The sequence below is a fragment of the Uloborus diversus genome, chromosome 8 (assembly GCF_026930045.1).
Source record: "Uloborus diversus isolate 005 chromosome 8, Udiv.v.3.1, whole genome shotgun sequence".
Lineage (NCBI taxonomy): Eukaryota > Metazoa > Arthropoda > Arachnida > Araneae > Uloboridae > Uloborus > Uloborus diversus.
Genome location: NC_072738.1, coordinates 100,061,285 through 100,084,515, shown reverse-complemented (window position 1 = coordinate 100,084,515; position 23,231 = coordinate 100,061,285). Strand labels below are relative to the sequence as shown.

The window sequence follows — 23,231 nt, the reverse complement described above, 5'->3', positions numbered from 1 at the left end:
GACTGAAGATGGAAACGTCCTGCCAGCTAGGTCGCCGACTGTCACTCTCCATGAACTCCAAAATTGGTTTTATGTCGGGGTCTTCAAGTTGATCTCTTCGAACTTGGTCGTCACTCCATGGATCAGGTTCTGATGATGTTGGAGTCACTGTCACCTGATAGGCATTAGGGCTAGTCGTTCCATACTGTTTCTCGATTCGGGAACAATAATTGCAGTTCTCAGGACAGGGTCTCCTTGATAAGGCGTCTACATTACCGTGAGACAACCCTTTTCGGTGCTTGATCTCCATGTCATATTCCTGGAGCCGCTGTATCCACCTGGCTATCTGGCCTTCTGGATTCTTGAAGTTCAAAAGCCAAGTTAACGAGGCAAGATCTGTCCGAAGCAGAAATTTTCGGCTGTAGAGGTAATGATGGAAGTGTTCTACAGCTTTCACTATGGCCAGTAACTCCTTTCTGGTGACGCAGTAATTTCGCTCCGACTTTGATAAGCATTTGCTCCAGTAAGCGATGACATGTTCATTGCCGTCAATTTCTTGGGATAAAACAGCTCCGATGCCCTCGTTGCTCACATCCAGTGTCCAGGATGAAGGATTTTTCAGGCTGAGGATAAGCGTTGATGTTAAAGCCTCCTTCAGTCGTAGAAATGCATCTTCGCATTCTTTGGACCATTCAAACTTTTGCTTGCTCTCCGTCAGCTTATGCAAAGGTCGCGCAATGTTGGAAAAACCCTTTACAAACTTCCTGTAGTACGTGCAGAGCCCCAGGAAACTTCGCAGCTGATGGATGTTTTCGGGACGACTCCAACTCTTGATCGCAGATACCTTTTCTGGATCGGTTTGTACACCTTAGAAAGAGATGATGTGACCAAGGTAGTTCACTTCCTGGCGGAACAAATTACATTTGGACGGGCTTAACTTCAGATTGGCTTCCTTAAGCTTTTGCAGCACCTTCCTAAGATTTGTCAGATGTTCTTCGAAACTGCGTCCCACGATGATGATATCGTCTAAATAGACCAGACAAGATTCGTAGGAAAGTCCTCTTAACACTGTCTCCATAAGACGCTCAAACGTAGCTGGTGCATTGCAGAGGCCGAAGGGCATCACTTTAAACTGCCATAAGCCTTTTCCAGTTGTAAACGCTGTCTTCTCTCGGTCATCAGGGTGTATCTCAACCTGCCAGTAGCCGCTTTTCAAGTTCAGGGTCGAAAACCACTTGTGTCCGGAAAGAGTGTCCAAGGTGTCGTCTATCCGAGGAAGAGGGTAACTGTCTTTCTTGGTGATTTCATTCAGTCGTCGGTAATCGACACAAAATCTGGTGGAGCCATCTTTCTTTCGGACCAAGACGATGGGAGAGGCCCAAGGGCTGGATGAAGGTTCGATTACATCATTCTCCTTCATCTCTTTCAGGAGGGTCTCAACCTCTTCCTTCTTGGCAAACGGTAGTCGTCTTGGATGCTGTTTAATAGGGGGGTGTTCTCCAGTGTAAATCCTATGCTGCGTTAAATTCGTACGGCCAACATCCTCCGATGTAGATGAAAACAAATGCTTGAAGTCATCCACCAATTGTTCCGCAGCAGTTCTTTGATCTTTCGATAATGGCACACTCCCAATTAACTTCGATGTCAAGGACTCAGATGACACAGTCTCGGGGGAATTGATTCTTCTAATGATGCAGTTTACTAGAGTACAAGTTGCTAACACTTCACCTTTCAGGATTTTCCTTGGCCTTTCACTCACGTTGGCGACTCTCACAGGAATTACATCCTTAGAAAGTTCCACAAGCGCAGATGCTACCAGCACTCCTTTTAGGTTATTGCTTAGGTTAGGGTATTCAATGAGTCCAAATCGAAAACTATTGCTTTCTTCAATGGAGCCAGGTATTAATGATTCTGACCTTGAGGGAATCGATAAATCTGTTTGGGCTATTATTTGATGAGCAAATTTTACATCACTTTCTGCGGGGAAAACGGCTATGTCTTCTCTCATCGAGTGCAGCTCATTAGTCTTGAAGTCGAAGTTGAAGTCATACTTCTTTAAAAAGTCCAGTCCGAGAATGAAGGGGTCTGTGATAGCAGCAACAAATGCCATATGATGGTAAGTGGCATTTCCAAACACAATTTTTAAGTTCACTTTACCTTCAATCTCGATCTTTTCACCTGTCGCAGTTTGGAGGGCAATGCAGGGCGGCATCCATAGAATGTTGAGTCCAAATTGACGAGCCACATCTGTTCTAATGATTGTAACATTGGCTCCAGTGTCAATAATCAGTTCGCAGGGAAACCCGTTTACATATGCGTAAACAAACAGTCTGTTACTGCCGCCACTCGTCGATGAAATCTGGAAAACTTTAAGATGGGGCTCATTCCAATTTGGCAACCTCCGCCCCGCGAGATTGCCATGGCTTAGTTTTCCTGGACCTAAGAGGGAGAGGTGCTCTTCCCTCTGGTTTCTTGGCGAGCTTCACAGTTTCTTCGTAAGTGACCCTCGCCGCCACATTTCCAGCACTTAAGTGATTGTCCATTTTGGTCCTTGGGAGCCGAAATCCTTTTGAGGGTTCCTGCAATTTCTTTTATCTGCTTTTCCAGTTCAGCAAAGCGTGACGAAACCGCATCAGACTCATCAGTTTTCACGCCGCGGATTGAATGGCGATCCTTGCGGGTTGCTTGCTGGGCGGCCTCCAACTTCATCGCATACACAACAGCAGAATTCAGGTCTTTGACATCCGCCATCCGTAGAACTTTCTGGATTTCCAGATCTCGAACCCCGTCAATGTAGTAGTTGAGTGCCAGGTTGTCTCGAACATCCGCAGGACAGTCGCAAAAAGCAAGATGAGACAGTCTCTCGACGTCCGCGGCTAGCTCTTGCAGGGTTTCCCCGGTTTTCTGGAAACGGGACTTCAACTGGAGTGGGCTTAAATCTTTCTGGCACTTCTCACCGAAGCGAAGCTCCAACGCAGATGTGAGGGCGGCGAAATCCAGGCGCTGGCCGTCCGGAAGGGTCTGAAGAATGTCCGCTGCGTCACCTCTCAGGGATGCTGCAAGATGGCAGGCCTTGGTAGCAGAGTCCCATCCGCTCGCTTCCGCCACTATCATGAATTGAGTTTTGTAAACCTGCCACGAAGTTTTCCCATCGAATGTGGCAAGTTTAATGGACAGTCGAGCAACCGATGTGGGAGCGCCAAACTGTACAGAGCTGCTTTCTACGGTCGCCAATCTCCTTTCCATGTCCTTAATTATTTCTTCCTTAAATGAAGTAAATTTCTTGTCTTCTTCTTCCAACTTATTTTCCACATTGGCGATGCGCTCTTCCACAGTATCAAATTTTTCTTCCAGAGCATCAATTTTATCTCCCATGGCGGTTAGTTGATTCTCCATCATGGTTTTCATCGTCGTTAGGTCACTTTTTATTTCATCTTGACTTGTAGTAATTTTAGCAGTTAAATCACTATTTAACTGTTCCTGGTTAGTCGCCAATTCATTTTTCAATTGTTCTTGATTAGCCGCCATATCATTTTTTAATTGTTCTTGATTAGCCGCCATATCATTTTTTAATTGTTCTTGATTAGCCGCCATATCTCTCTTCACAGAGTTGATTGCATCAAGAAGTTGTTTTAATTGTTCATCCATTGCGCGAGTAATTACCATAAAAAAATAAAGTCCAATTTCAAAAAGGTTTTTATGAAAAAATGTCCAAAGTCACACTTACTCCAAGAAAGTCCTAAAGTAGCCCAACGTTAGGCGCCAATTGTAACGGATCTGGTGCGGCTTCCAACTTTCTTGAAAGGACGACACAGTTCTTGATTAAAAATACAGGAAATTTATTTAAACTATGTACAGGAAAGAGCGTCAACAACTGCTAAATTAATCATCAGCAATTAAACAAGTATCACTCAACACCGTAAACTCAACGGTTACACACGTATTTACTTCCAAATACGAAAACAACACAGCAAAATGCCTCGCAATAAACAGAGCTAATACACTCTCAGTTCAAATTCTCAATCAAAACTAAACTTTTTATCACGCGGGACGCTTTTATAAACATCGAAAAGTTTCCACAACATTCGAAATCCTTCTCGAAATTCGTAGACCGTTATCTGATTTCATTCACAAATTTTATCAATGAAAAAAAATAGGGGGTTCGTATACTTCAGCTGAATGTACAGGGGCTGTATATTCATTACGGGAAACTATTTACAGATTACGTTACTACCATAATTACTATTTACAGAATTTGTAACAGTATGTTTCTATCAAGCAATTTTTTGCTCTGAAAGACACATGTTCTGTTCTTTACTTGATTTAGTGTTGTTGAGAATATAGGTTTTTTTTTATACTTGTTGGTTTTTTATCATTTGCTTCAGGTGTTGTTAAAAATCATACTTTTAAACCACTCACCCAACTGCATGTAGAAACAGTTGTAAATTTTCTCTCCTCTACTGAAAAAGGACCATTTTACATGTGTCTATGCTGTTGATGAAAACTGATCTATATTTGTCAGCTTCAATTGAGACAGTGAGAAGCAAAGGGATGTGAGTAGACTTTTTAACGTTTTGAGTAAAACGCGTGCTAAGCTCAAATCCTAAGGTAGACTTTGTTTGAGAAGTTTTCTAAATCATGCTGTCTAGCAGTACCTACCAGATCTATTAGTAGGGGAAAGTGGGGTAAAACTGGGACGCTAAGGTTTGCAGGCTTTCAGAAATCACAGTTTTTAGCATAAAGGAACAAAATTTGCTAAAGTATGCATTACTTATCTATTAATGCAACCACAATTTCAAAACCATAAGTGTTTAATTTTTATTATTTTTTTTTTAATAAAAATAGTCATTTTACCTGGTTTTGCCCCACTAGTGGGGGAAAAACTTTGTAGACATGTTATTGCTATAGGAAAATAAAAATTTTAAACGTTTCCACAAAATTCAAGCTTTATTTTGTGACATATATTAACTGTTGTCATAACATACTAGAATGATAAGTATAAAAGGACACATATTGATGAGTTGTCAGTTAATTTAATTCTTTACCTTTAAATTTTTTGCTGTAATACATAGCCTATTGACACCAGTCGCAAGTAAAATAGTTATCTTCCTCTTGGGCCCCAGAGCAGCTTTAATGGGCCCAATGATGATGTTGGATGCATTGGATCCATCCCTCACCACCCTTGGAGTCCGAGTAAAGCTCATTACAGTAAATGCACGCAGTATTGTCATCTTCTTCACTGGACTCATCCCTCATTGGCTCCATCGGTTTTTCCTTTCTTGGACGCTTTATTTGTCTGTTCCTTTTTGGCATCTTTATAATGTTGCCTTTTCTTTGATTCATTTATTTTTACTTCAGGTTTTTTTTATTCCGTCCATCTTTAGTCTTGTTTCCATCATTTTTATTTTCTTCTAATGTTGCCTGAAGATGAAGCTTGTATGGGGAGCCCGTCAAAATGACGGTTTTTCCTTTTCTCATGTCCTCCTTCCGCTGCGTCTTTCTCTCAGTGTATGGGGGGGGGGGTAATACCTGGTTTTGCCCCGCACATACAGCTTTCATAAAAAATGCCGTCATATGACTATACAGAATGCTACAGACAATTACTTAGAATGATAATGAAGATAATTAAATGTTGTACAAAGAGAGCTACATGCCTTTACTGTTGCTGAAATTGGAACATAGTATAATCAGTCTAGTTTTGTTCAAAAATTTTAAGCAAAAACCATTCAAACAGAATTTTCTTCACAGGAATGAAAGAAGCGAGTCTATTGAGTTCTGATTTAATGACCACTGCTTCTTCATCAAGGTGGAAGATAGTTCCTCTCTTGTCCACGTGATTGCAGCACTTGCAGGGGCTAGAAGGGTGTACCCGGTTGCTCCTGACTTCCCGGTTTTACCCCACTTTCTCCTACTATCTCTTGCCTCATAACATAGATCAGATTCTCCTGCCAGCTGTGCAGGTTACCTCAAATATTTTGAATTTGGCACTTAAATCTCTTTCCTTCTCACGGCCTTAATTCTGCTTTAACATGCTATTGTTACTGGTTGAATCTGGACAATTTTGAAAAATAGAAATGTGTCATTATTTTACATTTGTTAATTCCTATTAATTCAGATTTTTTTTTTTTTTTTGAAAGCAATACTTGATGGCAAAATTTAATTTATCAAAAATATATTTGCAAGTATGACCTCCATACTTTGCTCTTTACACTGAGATAATGTTCAAGCTGAATTTTTTTTTCCCTCACAAAATCATTACAGGATAAAAGAACAAGAAAGGTCTGGACAAATGAGATTCTACTATGATTTACTTATAAATGTGCTCTTACATTTACTTGGATTTTAGGAGAAGAAAAATTAGAAATTTCGTGCTTAAATTCAACAAAACTGAGATAGAAAATAGGAATGTTTAAATAAAATTTAAAACATTTGATGTATTACATAAATTTTTGAATTACAATTTTGCATTTAAGTGACTATAGTAGTAAGATTTTCTTTACCATATTCTCTGCCCTTTGAACATTTTTCTGATAAGAATATAAAGTGCAATTCTTTTCCCATTTCATGTTTATTTTTCTTCACGAATATTTTGAGGAAACCTCAAACATTCAATGAACAGTTTTTATTATTTTTGATTTTACTTTTTTTTTCCTGGCACTGAAGCTGACAGACAGAGTAAAAGCATCAAACATGGAGTATGTTTTGTTTTTGTCCATTATGACTAACATGGTTAAGAAAATAATAATATTACTGAGCATAAAATTAAATCTAGGATTTTCAGATTATTATTATTTCAGTTTAAGAAGTTAAACCAAAGATTTTAGCTATGAATTTTAATTTAAAAAAAAAAATCAAGAAAATTTTTGTTTATATTAAAGAGTACCGCAAAAGTAACACTATAAAACAGCTCTTTTCATCATTAAAAATCAATAATTTGAACTTCAATCAAATAATTTTTTTTTTATCAATTACCAGTGCTGGCATTTTTGTCAATGAACCCATTGATCATGCCTGATAATTTAAAGATGATCTTTTGCAATAGCATACAACACACTTTGCACCTACACTTTCACTTCCCTATACTTCCTTTTCTTAAGAAAAAGAAACTTGTTTCACCCCTTATTGCATATTTTGCTCAATGCACCCTTTCCCCCTACTGCATGCTTTTCCAACTTGATTTCCATTCTTTATCACATGCATCAATTGTCCTTAAAATCAACTAAACATTGAAAAAAAAAATGTGTACTCAACGTTGATTAAGAAAAAATTATAGTTTAGTAAAAAAAATCAAAACTGTAAAACAAGCAAACACCTAGAACCTCTACATCTACAGCTGAGACAACTATTTCTGATCACATAAGGAATCGACTATCATACAACTAATCCACAACATTCCCCGTAGATGTTGGATTCATGCATAATAAAAAATATAGCTATCCCTAAATGTAAAGGAAATTGCATAACATGATGTGACTCTACCCTAAATGTTCAAAATTGCTTATCTTAACAACAAGAAGTTTCTATACTTTCATTACTGTCAGCTCCGCTTAATCAGGTAACAGATAAACAAATGTCTCTCTTATATAAATAAGACCTCCTGGAACTGAATATTTCCCCATAGACGCAATGTCAAAGATCCCTGCCTAATCGAATAGTTTCCCCGGATAAACGAATAATAACGGATCATCTTTTGCAAATATTTTTGCTGAAATTTTTTTTAGAATTAATTAAGAAAGAACAATTATTGACATTAGAGTATAAAGTAATATTTTTCGGCCACAGCGGGCGAGAAAAACAACATTCATATTCCATCAAAATGTTTCCACTATTCTATAGTTCCTTTTATCTTTGCCATTACAAAAAAAAAAAAAGATAGCGCAGTCGATGATTGAATTAATTTACTCAAAGAAATATATACACATTTTAGACAATAATAAATTCGTAAATATTAAATGTAAAACACAGCAGACAAGAGGGAGGGAGAGTCAGAAATATATTCCCAAAAGACCAAGCAACCCACTGTTATGCAATTTTTAAAAAAAATAATGTACTGAAAAAAGGTGCTAAAACAAAGATTTCATAACTCAAGTTGTAAGTTACTTATCATAATTTTCATATGTACTCAATAAAATATATACTACTAATTATTAAACTATTTTGTTGTTAACTTAGCTTATTTCAAAAACTTTTTGCCAATAACATTAATTATTTTCTTTATATAGCTATTGCTTTAGTATTATTACTTTTTAAGACGAATGTTGTCATTTTAAAAAGTTAAAGAAAATTTCCTCACTTAATCAAATACCCCACTTAATTGAATAATATTTTTTGGAACCGACAGTATTCGATTAAGCGGGACGGACAGTTTCTTCAGGAGCTATGCAACCTAATTCTGCATACATGTAACAAACATTTCTTTGCCAATGAGTCTTGTTGTTCAACTTTCAATATTTCACTAGATCGGCAAATGCCGATTCCTCACTAGTTTGAGTGGATTATCTATTCTGCTTTCATTCAAAACATTGTAATCATAGATTTAAAACAAGTGTTTTTTTCCTTCTTATTCCTTGTTCAATATTTCAACTTAAATAATTCTTTCAAGCACCAGGACCATTGAGATCAATTTTGGACACTCAAAACTTGTTCTTGAGAATTCAACATCACTCATTCAATTATTTCTTTAATTCATATTCATTGAATATTAATGTTATGTATTATAAATTCCTTGAAATTATTTTATGGTATAAATTTTATTGCAATGTAAATCTTTTTCCAGTTATGATACTGCTTTAAGTTACTTCAATGATTCACTAAGGAAAATTAATTGTGCAGAGCAAACTGTGATGCCAGAAAAATGGGAAAGATTATTGAATAACCTTGGACATGTGTGCCGAAAATTAAAGTAAGTGGAAAATCTGTTGGTTCATTTTTTCACAATTTTAATTATGAAAATGAAAGTTGAATTTAACTTTAATTTTTACTTAGAAAATTTGATGAAGCTTTGGAATATCATGAGCGGGCATTAATTCTCAAACCTCAGAATCCTTCTACATTTGCTGCAATAGGTTTCATCCATAGTTTGACTGGAAAATGGGCTGAAGCTGTTGAATACTTTCATAAAGTAACCTAATTTTAGTTTATTTTAAATGATTTCGCCTCCGTGATTCTTTTATTTTTTTTTCTGATAAAGTTCATAATTTGAAGTAGAACCCCATTATAACGTCTCCTGCATTTATTATTTTCTGCATTTTAAGTTTTTCATGTGGTCCTGAATTTCTTTAAGGCTGATAGTGTTATTTCTTTCCATATATTATCTTATTATATCCCCGGCATCCCTGCTTTTAAAATTTTTACCGTAATAATATTGTAATTTTTCTCAATTAATTACGACAAATCTGTATCTCAGAGCCAGAAGGACATAAATCACATTACAGTAATTTTATGGGAGAGAGCAAAAACTTTTCTGAAACATGCAAAAGTTGGCACGTGTGCTCGTTTAACCCAGATAAAAAATTGAAAAGCATTTTTTAAAAGAATTTCGTTCACATAGGCTGATGCGAAATAGGATTCTACATACAATGCACTAATAAATGGAAAATCACAATTTTTGGACTTGCGTCACTCTGGCTCTGAGATACAGAAATTGCACTTTAAATTTCTTTTGAAACCAGAAACATGGGTTAAGCCATTTCCCATATTTCTTTCCATTCAGCCCAATAAAAATGTATTAGCAAAATAGATTAATGTGTTAGAGGCTGAAAGTAAAGTTATGTAAGTCTAATTCATAACTGCACTCTTGTTCAGTGCTGCTATGAAAGGACTAAATGACTTAAAAACATTCATAAGCTGAGATTATTCACAAGAATAACGCTTAAAAAGCTTATTAGTGTTTGAAAGGGTTCTATCAAATGGTATATGAAATTATTATCCTTAAGTTTGCTGTTATTTTGTAAAGCATTTTTTGCTGTGTGAGTCTACTTCCATTCCGATTATTTTAGAGCACCTAATGACAATTTGGCCGACACTTGTATAATGTTTTCCTGCCTATTAAGTTTTTTCTTGTCATTCCCAAAAAACGTTTAATCGGGGGTATTGCTGTATTATTGCTGTATTGGGGTTTGCTGTAGTATCCTCAGATATATAATAGCTAATTCACTGTTCGAGTAAGGCTGACGTCACCAACCCTCATTTTAAGAGCATGAAGAAACAAAAAAGTGGTCAACAGCTTAACGCTACCTACTGAATGGGTTAAAATTAAACTAATAAGGTTAAAATTTCAACTATCAAAATATCAGCAAATAGGCAATTGCTTCGTTTAAATGTAGAAACAATTTTCACCTGTCATACCATGATGGGCGATTTTCTAGTAGGTAAATAAGGAAAAATTTACTTTGTAACAAAAAAAAAGGAAAAAAGCTTTGATTTGGCTTACTTAAATATTTGCTAATCAGACTTGGTGTGCTACAAATTTTAAGGGATCAATGGTACTTTGAGTTCTGCTTCATACAAGGCAGTTACTTAATAATCCTAAAACTGCATTTTCCTAACTCACTGTATTATCGTAGAGCTCGACTAAGCACAAAAATGCATGATTTAGTAGAAGCACCAATTGCACTGGCATGTTTTATTTTAATTTAAACAGGAGTCTTGTATTAGCATAATATGTGAATAAAAATTAGTAAAAATATAAATTTTGGCAACCAAATGTGAAATCTAATTAAGTGTTGCTATTAATATACATTTTGGGTGTTACTGTGCTACCCAATCAACAGAAGAATGCCCTACTGTGGACAATTTATGTTGTATTTTAAGGTTAATTCCTGTTTCCCCCCCCCCCACACACACACAACTCCTCCATTGAAGCAATTCTCCTTTAAGCTTTCTAAAGCCATTGCTCTTATCTTGAGAATTAAGTGTTAAGATTCAACTGTTACGTAGATTAACTTGTTTTCTGTCAGAGTTACTGTTACTATCAAATATGTTATGATGTTAATTATTTAAAAGTCTTTAATCCACTCTGATTTTTTCAAGGTGTTCAAAATGCTCTTCGTAATATATGTCATGATAATTTTAATACATATTAAAGCTAACTTCAGTTTTAAAATTTAAAGAAATACAGCAGTTTTTAAATGTATATTTAGTTTAGCTTAAATCCTGTTCAAAATTTATCCTAGGTAAAAACCCAAGTGCAATTTCTAAAAATAACAGACACCAGGGCTCTCATTTGGTCCTTTTTTCCTAAAAGTCCCTTTTTTAGTTTCAAGTCTCTAAAGGTCCCATTTTTTAACATCTAGTTCCTTTTCCCTTTAAATTTTCAGTTTCATTTTCTTTGACTTTTCTCTGTAACCTCTTTTATTCATTTGTATTTTTTTTCCCTTCAAAAAAAAAAAAAAAAAAGAAAGAATTTGCTGTTCACTGTACCACGATGATTTTTAAATTTTGAATCAAATGTGGACATAATAGCTTGAGCTTGAAATCATTAGTGAGGTGTAATAAACCTACTTAGTGCAAGTTTTTTGTTCTTTGCAAAAGTAATTTTAATAAAAATAATTATTTTTCAGCTCATTCATTGGCTAAAATTCTTTCAGCATAGTTACTTGTTTTTAGTAGAAGTGATTTTAATTTAAAAAATTTTAATTCTGTCATTTAAGGGGGGAAACCAGTTTAGACGTTTCAAAAAATCCTTTTTTTTTTGAGCAATCACGATTGCTTATTGTTCTCACTTGACTATTTTGAATTCCAATCATTTTATTTTCCCACAAGCACTGCCAGCACCACCGTCGCGTCGACCGGCGTCACGATGCTCCTTCTATTGCGAAAACCGTCTCCAGGTTGCATTCATATCCTACACACACGCGCATACACACACACACACGCCTACACACTCATGCCTGCGCACAGATGCAAACACACATGCCTACACACATACACACACTCATGCCTGCGCACAAACACATATGCCTACATACACACTCACGAAGGCCTACACACACACACGCACATTCATACACACACGCTCTTGATTGCGAAAAACATAATTTGAATTCAAGATGCCAAAAATTCAAATTAATATATATATATATATATATACAGTCAACCCTCGATAACTCAAACCTTGATAACTCGAAATTTTTGATATCTCGAATTTTTTTTATCCCCCTTCATACTTCCTATACTGTCAATGTTAAAATTACCTTGTTTAGTCGAAATTTTCAGTTTTAAGCCCTTGATAACTCGAAATGTTTTGCTATTTCGCTCGGATTCCATTTCCTTTTTTCTTGTTCCAAAATGTGTACAAACCTGTTTCTATTCTATTCTGAGCCGTTCCGAATTTTCAACATTCCTCTCCTTTTGTCATTTCACCCTCTTCCGCCCTTCTCCCCTTCTTCTGACTTTTCAAAGTCACACACCTGCAGGAGGGGAGCTGTGAAATGTTGGCGGGAGGACAGTAGGAGAGTAGGGGGGGGGATAGCTGCTTCTTGTTACAGTTCTGCTGGACCCTCATTCTGTTCTATCTTCATATCGCGTGCAGTGGTAAAAAAGAATCATTTCAGATAACTTTCAAAGCTGTCCATTTACGCATAGTTAGCTATGGCAACCAAACGAAAATTAAATACGCTTTCTATTCAGGAGAAGAAACGACTAATTGAAGAAGTGGAAAAAGGTTCCAAAAAGAAAAACCAAATCGCAAAAGAGTTTGGAATTCCAAGCAGTACATTATCGACCATATTGAAAAACAAAGAGGCTATTCTGGAAAAGTGTGCTAACGGCTTTGAGAAACGAAAGAGAATTCGAGTTAGCTAGTTTCAAGATATGGAAAAATGTTTAATGATTTGGATAACGCAATGCAGAGCACAAAACATCCCTCTGAATGGAAATTTAATAAAAGAGAAAGCCGAAGCATTTGCTAAGGAATTAGGTCATTTAAGTTTCAAAGGAAGCAATGGATGGTTCGAGAATTTTAAAAACCGAAACAACATTACATTTCTTAAGGTATGCGGCGAAAGTGCAAGTGTTGATGAGGAAGTCTGCGTGGAATTTAAAGAAAAACTACATTTAATCCTGCAAAATTATGCTGAAAAAAATGTATTTAATGCTGACGAAACCGGACTTTTTTTTTAAATGCACTCCGGATAAAACCATGGCTATAAAAGGAGAAGCCTGCAAAGGAGGCAAGAGAAGTAAAGAAAGATTGACTTTGCTGCTTTGTTCCAATATGGATGGGACTGAAAAACTACTGCCTCTAATGATTGGAAAATCAGCTAAACCAAGGTGTTTTTCAGGCGTGAAATCCTTTCCTTTTGCTTACGATTCTAACCGTAAAGCTTGGATGACTTCCAAAATTTTTGAAAATTGGCTAAAAGAATTAGAAAGGAAAATGAAAAGAGAAAAAAGGAAAATCGTATTGTTCATTGATAACTGCAAAGCCCATAACATAATTCCGAAATTGGATTACGTAAAGGTTGAGTTTCTTCCCCCAAACACGACATCAAAATTACAACCCCTTGATCAAGGGATCATTCACAGCTTTAAGATCAAATATCGCCATCAAGTTGTGAAAAAACTTTTGGCTGAAATTGAAGAAGGAGTCAAGTCTTCTGGAGTGACCATATTAGAAGCCATGCGATTGACTGACAAAGCTTGGAATAGTGTAACTTCCTCAACCATCAGAAATTGCTTTAAGAAAGCTGGATTCGTAAAGAATGAAGAGGATGTCCCCGTATGCGACATAAGTGATGAACCTGAGATGAGTGTGTCAAGGACAGATTGGGGACGACTTTCCGAACGTTTGGATTTAAATGAAGTGCAATTTCAAGACTTCCTAAACGTTGATGAAGAAGTTGCAGTATGTGGTCGATGGGAAGACCACGAAATTATTTCTCAAATAACCACTGGCGATCCAATTTCCGAAGAGGATGAAGAAGAAGAGATCTGCAATCCTCACCAAAAACCTACAAACAAAGAAGCCCTATCCGCTACTGATGTTCTACGAAGATTCATCGAATCCCGTCCACATATGACAGAAGAGACTTTTAGAGCACTTTCTCATTTAGAACTTGTAGTGGAACGAGAAAAGGACTTGAATTTGAAGCAAACCAGCATCGATTCTTTTTTTAAATGACTCAATATATCAGTAGTGTTTTGTGAATAATATATGCATTTATTTTCAAAGTATTTGTTTGCATTTTATCCCCCACCCCCCCAGCTACCCAAGGATTTTTGATAACTCGAATTTTTGTTAACTCGAATTTTTTTGATGCTCCCTTCAAATTTGAGATATCAAGGTTCGACTGTTCTTTTAATGTCAAAAAATGTTAGAACTATTTAAGAATATGTTGAAAAATCTCAATTCAAAATTCCGTTTAGTTCCAATGCTATGAGCACTTAAAAATTTGTGAAGATTGAAAAATGTTCACAGCAATTTTTTTCAATCTTGTTTTTCTCGAAACAACTTTCTCCAACTGGTGTGCATTCTAGCGCAAAATCTTATTGGCCAATTGTTCTTAAATTTTGTGTGAATATTCTATATTCAATTAAACTCTATATGAACCTAATTCTGGGATGATGATATTATTAAAAATATGTAAAAAATGTGAACAAAAATGGTTGAAAAACGTGAATTTTGTGATAAAACACCTCCAAAGCATGAAATGTTTTATTTTTTTTAAATCAGAATTAAGTTCATATTCTGAGGAAATATATTGTTAACGATAGAAAAAAATTGTAACTTTAGGAGTGCACACCAACAACAAGCTCTGATGGAGACCATCCATGGACATCAGCTTCTAACTCTTCTATTTCTGGCTGAAATGACTTGAAAAAATTACAAAGTGTACTTCAAAATATGAGTAAAATATCCGTCAAGTTTGAACAAATTCCGATTATTCCTTCTCTGTTGAAAAATTTACGAAAATTCCCGAACACACTAAAATTTCTACCCCCTAACTGTCCCCCTTAATTGGCTGAAATTGGCCGACTATAGATAATTAGTGAAGTGGCCAACTGCTAATTACTACCGATTAATCAGTGCGTCTCCAGTTTTAATATTTAAGAATTAAGATTAAAGTTTTTGATATTAAGGTCCCTTTTTCCCTAGGGACAAACTAAAAATCTGTTGGGAACCCTGCAAAAATGTTTTGAACAGATTAATGGAATCCACTAACATATAGTAAGAGTCACATACAAATGTATGAAATCAATTTTATGATGAGATAACATTACAACTGATTATGGTTTTTGTTATTTTTGCTAAAAATATATTTTAAAAATATTCTGCTATAAAAACCTGCATACTTCATTATTTTTTGTCTCATTTTACATTAATTTAAACTTCTAATCTTATGCTTGTGGTTTAAATGAAAATGAATCATGATCAAATTATGATGTGGGTTCAAATTTCATTAATCTCACTGTGTTTTCTCTCGTAAATAATGTAATAAATCTTCATTTGTTTATAATGCTAAAGAGAAAATTTATTTTATGTAGGCTTTGGGACTCCAGAGGGATGATGTGTTTTCAAATACTATGCTTACATCTGTGATAGAGCAACTAGTCAAAGAATCTTCTCCTTGTGTGGGTAAGTAAAAAAATGTATTAACTTTAACACTAAAATGAATTTCAGGAAGAATAGTGAATTTAAAAAAAAGAGTAATTCCCAAAACTGATTCAATTTCTGACGTTTCTTTTGGTGTAACTAACACATTTGGGTCAAGATCTGAAGATTTTGGGTTTTTTTGCCTATAATTGTAGTTGTTCATGTAAAACTTTAGAAGTAGCATACAGGAACATGATATGCAAAAATGAAACAAGAATTTTTGTATTGAAAACATAGGTTTATTCTAGGAAAATTATACTTATGATGAAGTGTTGCCCATCGCTAGCTACACATTTTCCCTGTTTCTATGACAATTTGTGGCACACACGCACGCAAAAAAATTAAAAAAAAAAAATTCATCTTTTATAGCAAACTTGTCATTAAACCATCAAGGCTCCCAAATGGTCCGCTTTTGCTGCCTAAGTCCGTATTTTAGGATAAAGTCTGCTTTAGACCGCTTTTTAACATTTTGGTCCAATTAGTCTGTTTTTATATTGTTTTTACTTAAAAATCAGATTTTAAAAGCTTCATTACATTAAAAGATGCTGTGTACTGATGTAGTTAACGCGCCAACACGCGACGATGGCGCTTTTTTCTATTGAATTTGACTTTCCCATATTTCTCGCTTCAGATTTAACTCATTACTCCTACTCCTCCTTCAACCGCTGCAACATGGAAATTTAGCAAATGAAAAGGTTTAGGGAGGAATTATGACATCAAATCGAAGCAGGATGCTACCGATATTTTCCCAGGCTTCGTACGCTCTTGAAAAGTGCTTGAAATTCGTTTTCAAGTGCTTGAAAACCTTGGGAAAAAAAGGAAGTTTTTTAAGTGCTTGAAATCAGTAGAAAATCGTTGTTGAATCAGTGCAATTTTCTGAACTTGTGCTCGATATGCAGCATTGCCAAAAATTGCTTCCTGTGTTTGCGAGCTCAATCTTTTTGCATATTGTTAATATTTTGATATTTTTGACAATCAGAAGTTATTCTGACGTACATTACCTTAGATTAGCTTATTTTATGTTTAGTTTCAATAGATAATATAAGCTCCTTTTTTTTTCGGAACCATGGCAACATCATACTTACACGGACTTCGCCGAAATTTGCTTGTCATGTTTGAGATTTCAATCTCTTGGCATATTGTAAATATTTTGATATTTTTGGCAATCAGAAATTATTTGACACACCCCACCTTAGATTAGCTTATTTTATATTTAATCTCAATAGATAAAAAGCTACTTTTTTCGGAACCATGGCAACACTGAACTTACTCGGATTTTGCGGAAATATGCTTGTTGTGTTTGAGACTTAAATCTCTTTGCTTTTTGTAAATATTTTGATATTTTTGGTAATCGGAAGTTATTTTGACATACAACACCTTAGAAGAGCTTATTTTACGCTTAATTTCAACAGATAACAAACTTCCTTTTTCTTTTCAGAACCATGGTAACATCGAACTTACTTGGACTTTGCGGAAAATTGCTTGTCGTGTTTGAGATTTCAATCTCTTTGCTTCTTGTAAATATTTTGATATCTTTGGCAATCGGAAGTTATTTTGGCAAACGCCACCATAGACTAGCTTATTTTTTGTTTAATTTCAAGAGATAATGAACTTTCTTATTTTTGGAACCATTGCAACCATTTGAGTTAAGTGCAACATTGCATTTACTCAAACTTCGCAAAAAATTGCTTCTTGTGTTTGAAATTTCAATTTTTTTGCATCTTGTAAATATTTTAATTATTTTGGGCAATCGAATGTTATTTTCACAAATGCTATCTTAGACTACCATATTTTATGTTTAATTTTAGTTATGTTTACTTTTAGCGAATAATAAATAAATTTATTTTTGGAAAACATAGCAACCGTGAATGTACTTCCTGAAAATTTGATTCTCGTGTTCGAGGTTTTAATTCTTTTTCGTCTTGTAATTATTTTAATATTTTTGGAAACTGGAAGCTATTTTGACATGTGCTACCTCAGATTATGTTATTTGATTTTAAATTTAAATAACTAAAAACTGAATTATTTTTGTATATCTTTATATCCTTTTTTTGTTATTGAAAATACTCATAATGAGTATTTTCAATTTGAAAATATAGCTCTATGAATCTGAACTTGCATATTTATTGGTTACATTAAGTTATTCAGTAAATACAGGCTGAAATTTATACACTCAGCATATACATCACTTAAGCAGCATTTGCATTTTTTGGGGTGTGGTGACTTCAGTAAAATATTTTCTTTCTTACTAATTTTCATATACACTTGAGGACAGTTCACAACAACTTGTAGTTGAAAAACTAATACATACATATGAAGGAATGATTTGGATACTTAGCACACTAATAAATGATATGCAAACAGCTAATATTTTTTGAACTTGGCTTGAATTGAGTTGAGGCTAAGATTTTCTGTTAAAATCGTAACCCTTAAAGTTTGAATAAGAAAGGAAAACATGGGAATTGAAAAGATGTAACTATGGCAACGCTAAGTAACACATCAATAAGTTCAATGGAGATGAGATTATTCTAAATTGATTTTTAACGGCTCGTAACTTTTTCCTTTGGAGATAGAAGTTTAGTTTTCAACCATAGGTCGAGTTAGATCTAGAGTAAAAAAAGTCACTCTTTTCAGTGGTGTCAAAAAGAAAACTGACGGACAATTCCTTTACTTTTTACTGATAGATTTAATGAAGAAAGTAGTGCCTAAATTTTTGGTTAAGCCTAAAAAAAGGTCAAGCTAAAAACACAAATAACTCCCGCCGTATTTAAGTTAGAGGCCCATAATAGGCAATTTATGCGAAATTTGAGCTTAAAAAATTAATTACAAAAAAAACTAATTTGAATTAAAAAAAATTAAACACCAGGTGCACACCCCCGGGACTTGAAGTAATTTTGTACAAAATTTCAAGGCTGTAGGTGCTATGGGGTCTCCTGGATGCACGTCCGCTACAGACCCCGGTTGTCACACCCTGAGCCTGCAGTCTCAGGATGTGATAACAGTGCTGTCTGGTACATTTCATGTTGTAGTTTTGCTTTAGCCCTGGCTTAGGGATGGTAACTTACTGCTGTATATCTTTTTGTCTTGCAGTACCTTATATCAAAATGAATTGTTTTAAACTGGTTACATGAAATTTTTTTGTAAATGACTATGTGCTAAGTTGTTTACTGTAATAATAAATGTATCTAAAAGGCCTTAATTGGATATGCACTGATTTATCGGTCACTTAGCTGATTATTTATAATCAGCGAGTTTTCACCTGTTAATTAGTAAAAAATTTATTTTTCAATTAAAATTACTCTGTAAGATCTTTTACATGCCTGCTTGTTGCCCCCCCCCCCATCCAAATGTTTGCATAGATAATATAAGTCAATGGATAAAAAGTTCAGTTGTACAGAAGGTGATAAAAGAATTGTATCATTAAAAATCATTATTATGGTTAATTAACGAATTATCTTAACGGATTTAGCAGCAGGCAGCTAATTTGCCTTTTGGTGCTACCCTGGGTTTAACTATGAATAGTCCTCCCAAGGTCCTCTTTTTAATCCTAATTGGTCCTTTTTAGTACCCTTCTTGATTGAAAGTGGTCCTCTTTTACCCTTTTCTATGGCTAAAATTTGTTAGGAGCCCTGAACCATTTTCCAATATTTTCGACATGTGAAGTGTTGCTTCATAAGTGTGTCTCCGATCAATGCAAATAAGTAATAATCTGATGAAGCTAAGTCTGGTGAGCTAGTAGCATGCCAACTAAGCACCTTAATCATTTCCTTAACTGGGTTTGCTGTACTTCATCATGAATAGAGATGTAAAATTTCCATAAATTTTAAAGCCGTAGAATTTTTTTTTTTCTTCTTTTTGGAAAAAATGGAAAAACTGATTTTTTCCAGTGAAAATGTTTTTAGTTATGTTTTCTTACAAAACTTCAAAAGAGCTAAATATTTAAAAATATATGCAGTTTATATTATTTTTTCTAATAGAGAAACAGTAGATTTATTTTATGCAGGAATATTTTAAGCAAATTTGAGTGTACATGGTTTTTGGATTTGATATCTTAGTTTTTTGTTCACGCAAATAAATTTTGGTTTTATGCATAAGCATTTTTCTGCTCTTTTTATTCAATTCTGGAACTGATCCAATCTTCTAGATCTTTCTCATGACTTTAGACAGCTTCTTTTGTCACAATAAATTGGTCTGATCTGCGAGTTGTTGTGTTTGAGCAGCATACTTATCCCACAATGCTGCTCTTAAACTTTTTCAATCTTTGTTGTTCTTCTCATGTCAAAGTCACCACTTTTAATTTTTTTTAAAGCAACACAAAGCACTGTGGTTTACCAAGCAAATTTAGTTAAACATCTTGTTTGTGTAAGCCTTTGTTTGTACAATTGGACCTCCATATATCCAAGTAGCAAAATGCTGGAAAAAAATTTGATATATAGAAATTTCGATTTATAGAAACAATCTTATTTTATCATAAAATCTCCTAAAACATTAAAAATTAAAGCTAATTTTCGTGCATGAAACCCAATTTCTAATTTATACGAGCATCAGATTAAATGAAAGTTTATGATTGAAAAATTAACAGAAATTACATTTTTGCATCTTCATACATCTTCATTCTTCGGCAATTCAACTTAATCTGCAACATTAGGGATTTTCGTTTTGACAATGTAATCGAGAGAAAAGTAAAAAATCAATCTACTTAACTTGACTGATATTTACTGAAGCTAAAACGACTATGAATGATAATCAACAGACAAAAGGGATAAATTGAAACTGATTTTACAGTGTTACTGGTTACAACTAAGATTTGAAATAAACTTGAGGGAATTTAAGAACTTCAGAACAGAACCGAATTCTACATACCCCTCAACCCCAGATTCCTTATGAGTTTCGTAGCAAATTTTAGTGAACATAATTTTCTCCCCTAATCTTCATTTTTCATGAGACAAATAGTCTAAAGTGGAAAAAAAATCTACGAATGTCTCAAAATTTTTTTCGATATATAGAGATATTTTTGGATATATAGAAACAATTTTTCTATATAACGAACATGGAAATTTGCTCGGATTTCGATGTGAAAGTTCGATTGTATTTAGTTTTGCAATGCTTAAACATAAACTGTGGTGAATTTTTTAATTTATTAATTTCTTTGTATGTTTCAAAATTCTTAATTATTTCAGCGCTGCAAACTTTTAAAATAAATTCAGTTTTTCCAACATTCTGGATAACTTGTTTTGCCAGTATTAATTCAAATGATTTTTCATTTTAAAGATTTCTTTTTAAGGAAAAAAAAGTTTGAAATAATGTTATTTTCTTCTTTTTTGTTTTTTAGAAACCCCAGAAGAACTTCCTGATTATCCATTTCCAACCGAAGTGCCATCAAACACATGCAATCGCAGTGACGAAACAAGTGACATAATGACTGAAATTATAACAGATGATATACAATCTCTAAATGATCACACTCAAAACACGAACAGTTCAATGGATATTGAAATGGAAACTATAGAATAATCTGAGCACTGTGCCATAGATCAATTTAATTTAATTAACAAAATAAAATTTTTATCATGTTCTTTTAAAAAAAATTTTAAATCTTGATTTGAAAAGGTTTCAAATGTGTTCATCATAAAAATGCTGTGCTAAGAACTAACAAGGTACTACAGTTGACATTCCTTCTAATGATCCCTGTCATCCAAACAAAATCAGTGGCAGTGATGGAAATGGACATTGCACGTTTTTTTACTCATAATTTAAAGATACTAGAATAAATTTTACTAGTCATGTTTCACTTTAACACACTATTGACTGGTCAGGCCTAAATAATCTTCACTGGATTATTCAAACCCCCTGTAAAAAGCTGTTCTCGGACATTTCAACCAGGATCCTTTGTAAAATACAAGAGATTATGTGAAAGTTACTAATGTACAATATCTGGTAATTCTTGTAACACTGGTAGCTCTCGACCAGTCAGGGCCGTGCTTAAGGAGTGGCAAACTGTGCGGCCCGCACAGGGATGCTAAAATATTACAAGAGAATAAAATACTTCTGTGTGAAAAAATATCTTCTTTCTAATGGTACCAACGAGGCCAAATGGCTTAACATTGCAACTCATTACAACAAACAGAATTTCAAAGGCATTTTTCTCTCTATATTCAAAAGAACACCATCGAAGAAAAAGGTTATTTTGAAAGGAAAAACTCTGTTTGTTCTAATGGGATTAACGAAAAGAAGACGCGAAGTGACAAACTTGAGCTACAGCACTTTGAAGAAAAGCTATTTTTCACTTGCACGGTTTTGACAGCCACTTTGGATGCCAATATCTTTTAGAAAATCAATGTTTATGCTCTGTAACCATAACCCATTAAAAGCATGTATATTGACAATAGAGTTACAGAGTACAAGCTTTTGAATCATTTTTGTTCAGAATTTATGACATTTTAAAACCCAGGAAAAAGTTTCTCCACTACGTTTTTCTTGTTACTCTGCATCCATGCTACACAGAAGTTAATGAACTCAAAATTAATAAAAATAGTAGAACTTATGGACAACCAAAAGTACTTTGAGCTCTTAAAATTTCAAGCTTCCAGTGTGATAAAATTCCCCGTTATCTGAGCTTAAACATGGCAATTCGTTCTGACAAACAGAATTTCAAACTCATTTTTCTCTCCATATTCGAGAAAACACCATCGAAGAAAAACCTTTTTTGGAAAGGAAAAAATCTGTTTGTTCTCATGGTATTAACAAAAAGAAGATGCGAGGTGACAAACTTCAGCCACAGAGCTTTGAAAATAAGCTATTTTTCTCTTGAACGGTTTTGATAGCCATTTTGGATGACAATATCTTTTAGAAAATAGATATTGAAGCTCTGAAATTGTAACCCATTAAAACAAATATTTTTACAATGTAATCATGAAGTACGAGCCTTTGAATATTTTTGCTCAGATTTTATGACACCCTAAAATCTAGGAAAAAATATCCCCGCCGCACATTTTCACCAGTTTACACGCATGCTATAAAAAGACTAATCAGCTCAAATTTCCATAAATACTTAAACATATTAATAGCCAACTGTACTTCAAGTGCCTAAAATTTCAGGCTTCCAGTGTGATAAAATTTTCTGCAAACTTAGTCTAAACTTGGCAATTTGGCACAAAAAGCTGATTTGCCATTCTGGATCATTTTTCGGAGATCCTAGATCCTCAGGATTTGGATCTAGGAAGCTAAAAATTTGCATAGGTTAGTTTCAAAGGAACATCTCATGAATGACAGAATAAATGTAATATAAAATTTTTTAGCAAAATTTCATGTTTTTTATACATTTATTATGAGTATTTTTATGCAAGTAGCCCATATATGGACCACCTGTTGGAATAATCATGTTTTTAACATTTTTTGCGATCATGTAGGTTTAGACTACAAAAACTTTTTTTGCTTTTTATAAACCCTATTATACCTTCATGAATGTTTTTAAGTGTTACTGGCAATGAAACTATTTATTTTAACTGTACAGGTGAATCGGTAGGTACCAAAATGAAAGTGGTAGACTGTTTTTGGACCACCTCTTCTAATAAATTTATCTTAAATGAACATTGGAAATAATTGTAGATTTTTTTTTAAATTAAAGATCTTAGTTCGCTTCTGCTTGACATTATAT

The 23,231-nt window shown here is 34.3% G+C and overlaps 1 protein-coding gene across 1 annotated transcript in view; it reads left to right on the top strand.

Annotated features, from left to right (window-relative positions):
• The window catches only part of LOC129227329 (cell division cycle protein 16 homolog), a 77,714-nt gene extending 54,713 nt beyond the window's left edge, over positions 1-23,001 (top strand). The window contains exons 14-17 of the mRNA XM_054861873.1: positions 8,756-8,881; positions 8,965-9,100; positions 15,466-15,556; positions 20,907-23,001. Of these exons, the coding sequence (XP_054717848.1) occupies positions 8,756-8,881; positions 8,965-9,100; positions 15,466-15,556; positions 20,907-21,088 (535 nt within the window). The 3' untranslated portion in view covers positions 21,089-23,001. The remainder of the gene's footprint in view (positions 1-8,755; positions 8,882-8,964; positions 9,101-15,465; positions 15,557-20,906) is intronic.
• The last annotated feature ends 230 nt before the right edge of the window (positions 23,002-23,231 follow it).